Source organism: Lycorma delicatula, chromosome 5, assembly GCF_047948215.1.
Source record: "Lycorma delicatula isolate Av1 chromosome 5, ASM4794821v1, whole genome shotgun sequence".
NCBI lineage: Eukaryota > Metazoa > Arthropoda > Insecta > Hemiptera > Fulgoridae > Lycorma > Lycorma delicatula.
Window position 1 is genome coordinate 115,743,858 of NC_134459.1, and position 12,321 is coordinate 115,756,178.

At 29.6% G+C, this 12,321-nt stretch overlaps 1 protein-coding gene across 1 annotated transcript in view; it reads left to right on the forward strand.

The window, feature by feature from the left end:
• Positions 1–1,220: 1,220 nt before the first annotated feature.
• LOC142325732 (nose resistant to fluoxetine protein 6-like) overlaps positions 1,221–12,321 on the forward strand; it is a 40,962-nt gene continuing 29,861 nt past the window's right edge. Inside the window, exons 1-4 of the mRNA XM_075367764.1 lie at positions 1,221–1,337; positions 6,398–6,589; positions 6,764–6,935; positions 11,100–11,311. Coding sequence (XP_075223879.1) covers positions 1,221–1,337; positions 6,398–6,589; positions 6,764–6,935; positions 11,100–11,311 — 693 coding nt within the window. The remainder of the gene's footprint in view (positions 1,338–6,397; positions 6,590–6,763; positions 6,936–11,099; positions 11,312–12,321) is intronic.

Genomic DNA, 12,321 nt, shown 5'->3' on the forward strand with positions numbered 1-12,321 from the left:
TTTACCTAAGATGTTCCCTAACTTTCCTTAGTAAGATTTCCGATTTTAATAAAATATGGGAACACTTAAATAACTTTTCAGCATAATCATAGCAAAATGAGATTTAGCGAATGCTCCTAGCTTAAAATGATTCCTTTTTTTTGTGTTAGACCACCATACCTCAAAGCCACCACATAGAAGCGATTCAAACATTTTTAATTTAAAGGATTGCAACACATTGTATTGAATAAGGACATTGAAATTGATAAAGTAATTTAGGAAATTTTCGAGTCACGAAATTTTATACATAGGCCTATATATATATATAAGGAAGCCCTAATTTAAGTGAATGGTATTTTCCCTAATACTCATACCCCAAACTCCTACCGTAAATTACGAGGTATGCGCGATTTGATCAATAAGATCTTCGGATAAAACTCATTTGGTTTTCAATTAGGCGCCGGGAAAACGGCGGACTCTTTTAAAACAATAAAGAGTCAATGAACGTTAATGAAAGTTAACTTTAAGCAACTATCATTAACGGAAGTGGTGATTGAAACTGCAAAAAGCAATTTGGCTTTTATTTCACTCACTTCTGAAATCCCGGCGTATAGGTTTCCCAAACCCAATTTTCTGGGCTATGGGTGTAGTGAATTTTAAATCCGATGATTAAGATTTTAATCTTTAATCTCTATTAAAGATTATTAAATGTAAATTCGAGAAGTTATAAAACGTTATAAATGCTGTTCGAAAAATGTAAATAATATTTAAAGAACAAACGTTGGATGCAATGATTTTTTGAAGTTATGTTTTTAGTTAGTATAAAATAACAATAAAAAGTTGACGTCAAAAGTACTAAAAAGTAATGATAATATTTTATGAAACAACTGCTTCAGTGCTGCTTCTATAATATTACGTTATCTTTTATACTAATATACCTTGATATCTAATTGAAGTACAAAACCCAATTACGACAGTACATTAACTTATACAGTATTGTCAATAATTTATAATTGTAATAATGTAAATTACATTTTCATTATTTATGAGTATCAGCTGTTATTTTTACCTGTTGTAGTGGTGGTTTTTAGTGCTGTTGTTTACTTACATATTTGTGAAATAAACACAAATATATAATTATAATATATACACGTTGTGCGAGGTATTTTTATTTTTATGTCATCTAAAGCTTTCTGTTTAATCGTTTAGCCGGATTAACCTACAGACTAAAATGGAATATAATGAAGATACATCAGCTGTCATCTGATCCGAATGATGATTTTGGAAAACCAGTTGTTTACAGATCTTTCGAAAAAATGGGTGTCTGGCCTTATAAAGCAAGGAGCTCAGAAAATCTCGTAGGAAGCTTTAGAAATAAATTTTTGCCGATTTAACTCACTTAGAAAGTGATAATGAAGGTGATATGTACTCTCAACCGAGGTTTTTCCTGGTAGACTGTCCCTGTACCTCGTAAACCTTTAAGGTATCACGTACCCCGAACAATGCTTCTGATGTCTGAAATTTTTCGAATAGACTAGATTACCTCCTGATGGAAGAGCGGGAGGTTATATAATCGGCGTTAATGTTAGCCAGAAGAACACTATCAGAGCCCCGCCAGTCGTTCTGTATGGAATCACTACGTAATATTACTTCATGAACTACTTGAAACTGAAGTAGATTAGGATGTTTATAGTATACGGCCGGTCGGTGCGAAGCAACTTCGTGTTATCTCAAAGGAAGTTGAACGTCGTATTTGAAAACAAATAATAGAACAAAGATACGTAGTCTGGCGTTTAGGAGAATACGGAAGAATAATTTCTCGGTAAAATTCAAACAATTTTGGTATAACAACTGAAAAAGAGTTTCACTGAAAGAAAAAATTTCTTTTTTGTCAAATGTGCTAGTTTTTTCTTTATTTTCTCTTTTAAATCTCCTCAGCAAAGATGGCCTATTATAATTTTATTCTTCTCAATAAAAGTCAATAAAGTTTTCTTACTGATAGAACAGTTTTGGCCTTCTTTGCAGGTGTTCTCCAACTGCAATCCTTTCACTGTTTTGACTGTAACTTATTTTGACAGTAGTGAGTATTTAAATTTCATCAACGTTTATGAAACTGCGCAAAAGTTCCTTTCGATTACATTTAAACAACCCTAACCCTTGCTTAGAAATTTTGGACCTTTTTTTCTCAAAAATAACAACAAAAAAAACATGCATTTTTACGTAACAATAACCCAATAAACCAATAACTAAATAACATTTTTACAGAAAAAGGACCAATTTTAACAAGTGAAGGTTAGCGAGCGTAAGTTAAGTTCATCCCTCTGAAATTATGCCTAACAGTGGTCCCGGAGGTTAAGTTTGGTTAGATTATATTTATAATTTCTCTGCAAATACCTCCAAACACCCACTGATTTGGAGGAAAAAAGAAAAAAGTGGTACTCGCTTGTCAAAAAAGGTCCGAAATTTTTTTTCGTCCACGCTTTTAACCGATTATGAATAAACACTGCACCATTATTTAGTTTACGATAGTTTTCACATACGTAAATATTCGTGTATAATATGATGCACCGGTTCATTTAAGACAATAATCTTAGAGATCTCCTGCACTTTCAATCTTCCATTACCTTCTCATCGTGGATTTTTTTTCTACATTCTCTGTAATTGTTACTTCAATAGGCCTTTGGGAAAAAGCACTGTTGTTTATATGCATGATGCGTCGAAAAGAGTTAAATCAGTTACAAACTGTTTCAATCAATGGAAACAGTTCCAAACTGTTTTAATCACTATAATATTTATCCACATTGGTTTAAGTTTTGTATGCAGTATAAAAAAGTAATGCATGATCATCAAACGAAATTTTATTACGTACATTTTTTACACAAATTAAAATACTCGACTCAAATAAATGTCAACAACAGAATTATGAGTATATCTGACCGAAACGTGATGTATGATGATCCTAAAAAAATCTGATGTGGACAACACATGACTTCCTTGTACGCTTATTAAATTACATTTACTCATTTTTTTTAAATGAATAGAACATAAAATTTTATTTCATAAAAGCTTCTGATGTTCTTTGCTAATTTCTTTTTTTTATTATTATTGAATTAGTTCAGCGTAAAACCTTTTTACAATGAGAGGTTTATAATAATTAATAAATCAATATATTTAAATAAATAAAAAAAGTTAAAAAAGAGAAGATGAAGTCTGATTCGAACCGATTTACCTTCAACAAAGATCCAAATATATCATTAATTAAAATTTTGTATGGCTATAACTCTGGAACCGATAAAAATAAGTATCACTTATTATATATCGTTTAAAAGCTCTCAATGAGGGCTTATTACTGCAGTTAAGAAATAGTCAAAAAGTCAAAAAAAGTCTCAAAAGAAAACTTTTGGGCTTTTTTAGATACTTTTGGTTCAGTCGATTGCAATCAGAAGGGGAGGTGCACAACTAGATGTTGCAACAGTCCTAAATTCAAAATACCAACATCCTACGGCTAATCCTTTTTGAGTTATGCGAGATGCATATACGTACAGACGTCACGCCAAAACTATTCAAAATGGATTCAGCGATGGTCAAAATGGATATTTGACCATGAGATCTTGGATTAAACTCGGTCATACAGACTACGTTATTTTATGTTGCTTGATTTTATTTTCAATAAGGCGCCGAGAATTCGGCGGACTCTTTAAAAAAATAACGGAAGAGTCAATAAACGTTAATGAAAGTAACTGTAAGTCCCTGTCATTAACGGAAGTGGAGATCCAACTGCAAAAATCAGTTTGACTCAAATTGATCGCTCACTTCTGAAATCCCGGCGTAGAGGTTTCCCAAACCCAGTTTTTTTGGGATCACGAGGTAACAAAGCCGATGGCCTAGTCTCTTTTCTTTATTAAAGATTATTAAATGTAAATTCGAGAAGTTATGAAACGAATTAAATAATATTCAAAAAATATAAATAATATACCTAAAGAACAAACGATGATGCAAAGACAAATTTAAATTATGTTTTTTAATATAAAATAACAAGTACGTCGAAATTAATAAAAAAAAGTAAGATAATATTTTATGAGACATTTGCTTCAGTGCCGCTTCTTTCATATTCCGTTAAATTTTATACTAATATACCTTGATATGTAATAGAAGTACAAAATTCAATTACGACAGTAAATTAATTTATTCGGTATTATTAATAATCAATGATTAGTGTATAATAAATAATTAATAAATTCATATCTAATCGAACAAATTTCTGACTTGATTGAAATATCTTTCATCAGAAACATTTTATTTTCTATTTCAAAGATATTATTGTAGAAAAAAAACAAAAACGATCAAAGAAAAATTTGTAGACTAACAAGTTGAAAAACAAGCAGTTTAACCCACATTTAATCATCAAAAAGAAAAAAAAAATTCTGTTTATATAATATGTGTGTAGGAAAACTTCTTACAAAAGTCCATATTAACTTATCACAAAAGTTCTAAGTTGATATTAGCTTTTCCTAGTTCTTTTTCACAGTAACATTATATTTAAGGTACAGTTCAATAATAAAGGCCGTGTAAGATCAAATAGCTTTCAGAAATAAGTAAAAAAAGTTCTACAAATATCCTTATGAATTTAAAAATAAAACAACTTTTCTAAACAAATTGAAAAAAAAAGGGTACCTGTATTATTTTTAAAAAATCGGGACTATAATTTTACCAGGATGCGATGCATAAACTGAAATTTCGCCAGACTCCGGATTTTCGCGTTTCAAATCGATATAAGCTTTTCGATTATGCGATTTTTTCCTATTTACGGAGAACGGGCAAAAATTGATTTCCTGGTCGCAGGAGAAAAATCGAATGGTTTTTTGTATCAAAAACCTTTTTCTTTTTTTTTAACCTCCGGGTTCAGTGTTAGGTTTTGCTAACACTGTTAGGTTTTGGAGGATGAGATGAATGACAATTTTTGTAACGTGTTAAAATGCAATGCATGGACCGGGGATTCAAACCCGGGACCTCCGGATGTATCCAAACTTGACTACATTTGATGATTACATTTCATTGTTTTAGTTTTTCAGACTCATTAATTTTCGTTTGTATTTTTTCGTATTCATTTTTTCCATAGCATCAGCTGGAATCATTTTACGTGATTACAATAAATTTTGTAAGAAAATTCTAATTTCAGTCCAAAATATTTTGAAATTTTTGTTACAGTATTTTTTTCAAACAATCTCCTCTTACAAAAAAAAAATTATTTATAAAAAAATTGTATTTAATAGGTTTTTTAAAAATAAGTGAAAAATTGTTCATCCATTTAAAACATTGCCCTTTTGAAATGATGTTCAGATTTAACTTATTGTCATGTATTCTTGAACTGATGGACGGACGGTAAAAAAAGATAAAAATTCCAGTTTTTAAATTATTAATCTGAACTAAGAATCTTTATTTTTTATTAACTCATTTTCGATTTTTACAACAACAAAATTTCATCTCCTTCAGATTGATAGAAAAAAAGTTGTTTTTTTAAATGTGTATATTTGTTTCTTCAAATAGTTCACTATGGAACACGTTATATTTATTTTTTGTGGCTGTTTCGTTTTTCTATCTGCCCATTACCTCTTCTTTCTTTCAGACATCTCTTTCCTTCGTCTTCAGAAAGTTCAACTCTGTTGTTCTTGCGTTTTGATTCTATTTGAAACCTTTTATTTTTATCTTTCAATATTTTCTTTAAAATATCTCTTTCTTTAATAATTTCTTTAGGTATCATGAGTTCTTTTAGGCCTCTTGGACTTGTGTGAATCATTTGCCTTTAGTTTGTTTTTACTTTGAAACAAATCAAAAATTTGTTTAGTCAATCTACTGTTATTCATTCTAAATAAATGGGAGTAAAATGGAATTCGTCTTTTCCTTATTGTGTCTGAAAATTTTACAGTTTTAGTATAAGTTTGTTATTTGAAATTAATTTTACCTAATTATTTTGAAATTTAGAACCTAAAAGTTTTCTTATAATTTTCCTTTCTTTTATCTAGATTTTCTAGTAGACCTTTTTCGCGCAATTTTAGAGTGCTATGACAGATGCCGAATAGAGTGCTTCCGGCTTTATCACAGTTTTATAATGTCGAAATTTTGAGTTCCACGAAAAGACTGTTTATTATATGTGTTTTTCGTTAGTTGGAAAGCTAATTCCATTTTATTATTAGCTCTAAACTGTAAACCGCCGTTTTATTTTAAAAAATTCCAACCGATTCATTCTCCAAGATGTTTGAAATTATCCTCTTTATCTATTTTTTTATTATTTATACTAAGGAAATTCGAGCAGGTTTTATCATTAGTCAAAATTTTAATTCTCTCAAACGCGATTTTTAGTCCCATTTTAGCAGCTTGTTTTTCTAATTCTTTAATTTTTTTTTCAGCTTCTTTCCAGGTTTTAGCTAATAATGCCATGTCATCAGCGAAAGCTAAACATTTATTTTTTAGTCCTTTAGTTCCCAGACTTCCACTATTTTTGTCGAAATTTTTGTTTCATTCTGCAACTACCTTTTCAATAGCACAGTTAAAAAGTAGTGGAGAAAGTCCATCTCCTTATCTTACGCCGGTTCCGATGAGAAAAAATCAGGTAATTCTCCCAGAAATTTTAGTATGTGTTAGTTAATCTTGTTTTGATTAAGTTTGCGGTTTTGTTACCTAAACCTAATTCTGTTAATGTTGAAAAAAGTGATGTTCTATAAAAATGCAGAATATTATTGTTGTATTTTTATATTAACTGAATATTCCATTTTTTATGTTTCAGAATATGTGGCAAGTAGCGGCATTACTAGTAATACAAGTGATCGGTTCGTTATGTCAAGATATTGTTCCACGAATACCAATTTATTATCCAAACGCAAGTAATAAATATTGCCAAAAAGATAGTTTACTGTTACAAAAAGGATTAAAAGACGAATTATTATGGGCAATGAAAAGTGAGTAATTTTTTTATCTTTTCTGATAAATTTTATGCTTTCTGATAACGCTTTTCATAATATTTTTTTTAAAAAATCAAGGCTGGTCTTAATTTACTTCTCTATTACTTTTCTATCAATCTATCTAAATACAATTTATTACAGAAATATATTAATTTATAATGTAATACATATTTTTTTAAATATTTTTTTCGTTTCACACCAAAATTAATTCAAGTAAGGTTAAAAATTAATCACAAAGAGAACTTTCCTTCGTTATTCTTCAATTTTTTTTTAAAGAAATAATCAGTGACGATAGGTCAATAAAAAAGTGATCAGGGAATAAAATAAGTTCATTCTCGATCTTTTTATGGAGCAAGTTATTAAGCTTCAGACTCTTCGGCAAGTACTTAGCGTGGCTGAAAAATAAAACTTTACAAGAATAGATTTTTGATTAAAATTATTTAAAATATTATTTTAATGCATGAATTAATGCAGGTTATTTTATATGATTATCTCCTTTTGGCAAGTTCATTAAAAATGTTTAAGTTAATTACTTATAAGTATTTTAGTTTTATTGATTTTATTTTCAGTCACAGACAATTACCAATATAATTTTTTTTTTAAACCGATTAAAAACGACAGTCCTTGGTTTTTTTTTCAGTTTTTAGTAAGAAATACGATGCATTGCAGTGCATTAAAATTTCTAAAAAAATATCACTAAATTTGATCTGAAATGCAGTTAACGATACAACTGGTTTTTGTTGTTTTATTTTAATGCTAAACCTAAAACAAGATGACCTTCGGTTTTCTTGGATACAAAACTTGTATTAGATATACAATACATATATTTTCTGATTTGAGTCCGTTCCAGACTATATACTTACCGGTACATTATGACTTACACTGCAGCTACGTAAGGCCTGACAAGCCAATAGCTGTTATTGCATTTGTCTATTATACGCACACACCCAGACTCGGCAGTAACTGGAAAACTGAAAGATTATTTTAAAGAGTAAAAAAAGCTTTTAATGACAAAAATGCAGACATTTACATTTAATTCTATTCTTTGGCTTTGTGAGAACCCGAAATAATTAATAAATAATGTAAAGTAAATTAATAATTAAATAAGATATTATTAACGATTAAAGAATAAACGAGTCTATGTAATGACTACATTTTAACGTAAGCTATAACAAATAACGATCTTTTTTCCTTGATTTAAACGTGCATGATAACTAAATATTAAAAAAGTATACATAAAATTGATTAAAGCGGCTTCCATTTAATTTGAGTATGGTTTTCCTTTTCATGGCTGCTGTTGAAGATGCCGTTATATGCTGTTGACATATTGTATAATTCATTCTAGTTATATTTAGAACTGATGTAATCAAACCACTCCAGCAGAGAGTAGATTGTTTTTCATATTCAGCTTATCATCAATAATTTTTTATTTTAATCTTTAGTTTACTAGTTAAGTTTTAAATCAATCATTCGATATTCAACAGTTCTATTTAAATTATCCGAAATACCGGTCCGCGTTTCAAGGAATCCGTCGGTGTTTTAAGTACTCATCTACCTTTTACATGGGAAGGTGCCTAGACTAACACACATTACTTAACCTGGAAAACTATTTTGGTGACCTTTCTTAGAAAAATATTTGGTTTTTTGTCAGTATTACAAAATTTTATCCGAAAAGTCATAATTTTTAAATGCTAAGAACTCATTTTTTACCATCCTAATGTATGATGGCAGCCCATATGCCACCATGCATTATTCAAAGTTCGGCAGCTAATAAGATCGACGAAGACTTATGAGATTAGATTTCTGGCAGAACCGATCAACTATATACGTAGCTTTGTTCCATTTGGGAATATCAGTATTCACATTAACCATCAACCTTTGGTTGGAATCTATTTGACATTAATACACTTCCTGATTTATTTTACTAGCCTTGAATCTGTATAAATTGAAAAAATTAAAGAGTGATGGTTTACAAAATGAGATAGATATTATCAATCTTAATGACAAAATTATAAAAAATAATAGAAGGTCATTTAGGCACTTTCAAGTGCATAAAGATAATGCACCTATTAAGAATTTCGAAAGAATATTGGAAGATATGGCGGCTTTAAGTATCAAACTGCTAGAAGAAATAGCAGCAGCAGATTAAGTTTACTATAGAAGTAGTAACAGGATTATTAAAGCCTAAATCTTTGTTGATAAAAAGAAATATTAACCGTTCCTGATTAAAACTGGAAAACTGATTAATAACTGAAAGCGCATATTTTTATTTTTTTATTTTTTTCGTAAAGTAGAGTAGTTTCAGGAATTAGTCGAAAAGAATCCCTTTCAGTTTTCGTTCACCTCTGAAGAGAAAATCTTCATTGAAATGGAATTATAATGATAGAAAAGTAAAAATAGCAATTAAGTAAGATCATCCACATTTGTTTTCGAAGCCAGTTCGAATTATCAGGAAATATATAGCCAAACTATATTACAAATCCTTCAGTGAAAAACCATACAGTAAGCCTTATTAGTAAGCCGATTATACATTTTGTCAGTTTACTTTCTGCAGTATTACATACTGGGTTAGTACTGTAAGCACTGGGTTACTGGGTTAGCACTTATAGTGCTAACTCAGTAACCCAGTGCTGAGTACTACTTCAGCAAATTACTGAGTTAGCACTTATAGTACTAACTCAGTAATTTGCTTCGTCCGCCGGTACCGGACTTTCAACTTTCAGATTATTTGTATACTAGAAAGAATTATCCTAAAATGCAATTGAAATAAACAGAAAACGAGGAAGTTCTTAAAGCACATTTAAAAAAACAATCTTAAAAAATATGTTACAAATAAATTTAGATTAAAATGAGCTTTTTTTATTAAAAAAAAAAAAACAGTCCTTAAGCGCATTGCTATTTTTCAACTTAGATTTTTTTGGAAGCAAGACACATCCATTTTACTACTGCGGTCGGCTAAGTTCTCTCTCTTCCTTGGATTTATTTTCAAAATTAAAAAATATTTTTCATGAATCTTATCACTTGAATTAACTCCAAGCGTAAGTCGATAGACATAAAAAATTCAAAAATTTTTCATTTTAGTGAACATTTATTATTCATTTCAAAAAAAAAAAAAAAATATATATATATATATATCATCCTTGAAACATTAATGCACGGACAAGCTAAATCCCTTTTCCTTCATTACGTTTTAAAATGATTTTCTACCTGATAATTATACGCTTTACATCGTAATACTCACATTTTTATTTATAACACTGAAATATACATGAAATTCAAAAGATTATTTATACTTCTTGGTGAATTAATCGAATAGCCAGTTTTCATTAAGTAATCTAGTAAACTAAGGGTAAAATTGTTGATATAGGATACTTTGTTAATTAATTAATTATGAAAATTATTATTTTTAATTAAAAAGAAACATTAATAAATATATCGCAAACGATGAAATTAGAAACCAGTTACGAGTTTTTAATACCTGAACGCATGGATAATAAAAAAACACACGATAAAAAAGTAAAGAATGGATTGAATTAAATACAATGCGAATTTGATTTATGAACATTAATTATTGTCAATTTAATAATTGTGTTATATGCATACAACTCAACTCATAATCAGGTTATTAAATCTAATTTATCGGTTTGAGCTTCAGACAAAGTAGCCGCTACTTGCTTTAATTATATATTTTTTTAAATATCTGAAATTTTTATTATATGTTAAGGCATATCTTTCATATAATTTATTCATTACTAAAATACAGTGTCAGTGTACTTGTAAATAAATAAAAAAAGAAGAAAACAGAAAAATATTATTGAATTTAAAAGTTATGTACAAGTTTCTATACCTCAAGTAATGCGAGTTTATTTCCTTTCAATTCGAATCTTTGTAAACCCCGACCGGCTTAGATAATCGTATATTGATGATTTATTAATATTATTCGTCAATTAAATAGAATTTACGTTAATTAAATAATATAATCCACTTTTAGAAATAAAATTTATGAAAAATCTATAAAGAAATATATAATATAATATATAATTTATAAAAAAATTTTTATAAATACACTTAAAATTTTCAATCGCTTGGCTTTTTATATTTCTTTGGAATCAAATTAAAGAAATAATATTGTAAATTGAAATTGTATGTTTTTTTTTTCAGTGTATGATTCATCAGTTAAATCGGGAGTCGGCATAGTTTCTGGTACCTTAATGCAATATGGTGATTTTGACGAATGTCTTTCTGTAAGAGAACCATTAATTGCACAGTACTGTTTATTGACAATTACATTACAGTTACCTAAACTGTACAATTTTACGGATCCGTATACAATTGAATACAGTCCCTATGTACCGGTGTGGGAAAAACTTAACGTAAGTATTTACGATTACTATCAAATTAATTTATCTACACTTTAGCTGCCTCCAAACTTAAGTAAGTGTAGGTGTATAGATGCAAAACCCACCGGGTTGGTCTAGTGGTGAACGCGTCTTCCCTAATCAGCTGATTTGGAAGTCGAGAGTTACAGCGTTCAAGTCCTAGTAAAGCCAGTTATTTTTACACGGATTTGAATACTAGATCGTGGATACCGGTGTTCTTTGGTGGTTGGATTTCAATTAACCACACATCTCAGGAATGGTCGAACTGAGAATGTACAAGACTACACTTTATTTACACTCATACACTCATACATATCATCATCCTCTGAAGAATTATCTAAACGGTAGTTACCGGAGGCTAAACAGGAAAAGAGAGAGGTGTATTATTGCAAATATAAATATTATTTTAGTTTAAGATATCTAATTCAAATAGATTTAAAATATAATTTTATTAATTACAGTTATTATTAATGAAACCCATCGGGTTGGTCCAGCACTAAAACTTGTCATAAATCAGCTGATTTCGAAGTCGAGAGTTCTCAGGCTCGAATCTTAATAAAGATAGTTGCTTTTATTCGGATTAGAATACTACATCGTGGATACGGGTGTTCTTTGGTGGTTGGGTTTCAATTAACCACACGTCTCAGATAAGGTTCGACCTGAGTCTTCTTTCCTTTTCCTGTTTAGCTTCCGGGAATTACCGTTCAGGTATTATTTTAGAAGATGAGTATATATATATATATATATATATATATATATATACATACGGATGAATGTAAATGAAGTGCAGTCTTGTACAGTCCCAGTTCGGCCATCCTGAAATGTGTGGTTAATTGAAACCCAACCACCATAGAATACCGGTATTCACGACCTAGTATTCAAATCCATATAAAAGTAACAGCCTTTACGAGGACTTGAACGCTGGAACTCTCGTCTTCCAAATCAGCTGATTTGGGAAGACGAAGTCTGAACATGAGGTTCATGTGAGTGAGGTGTACTCATGT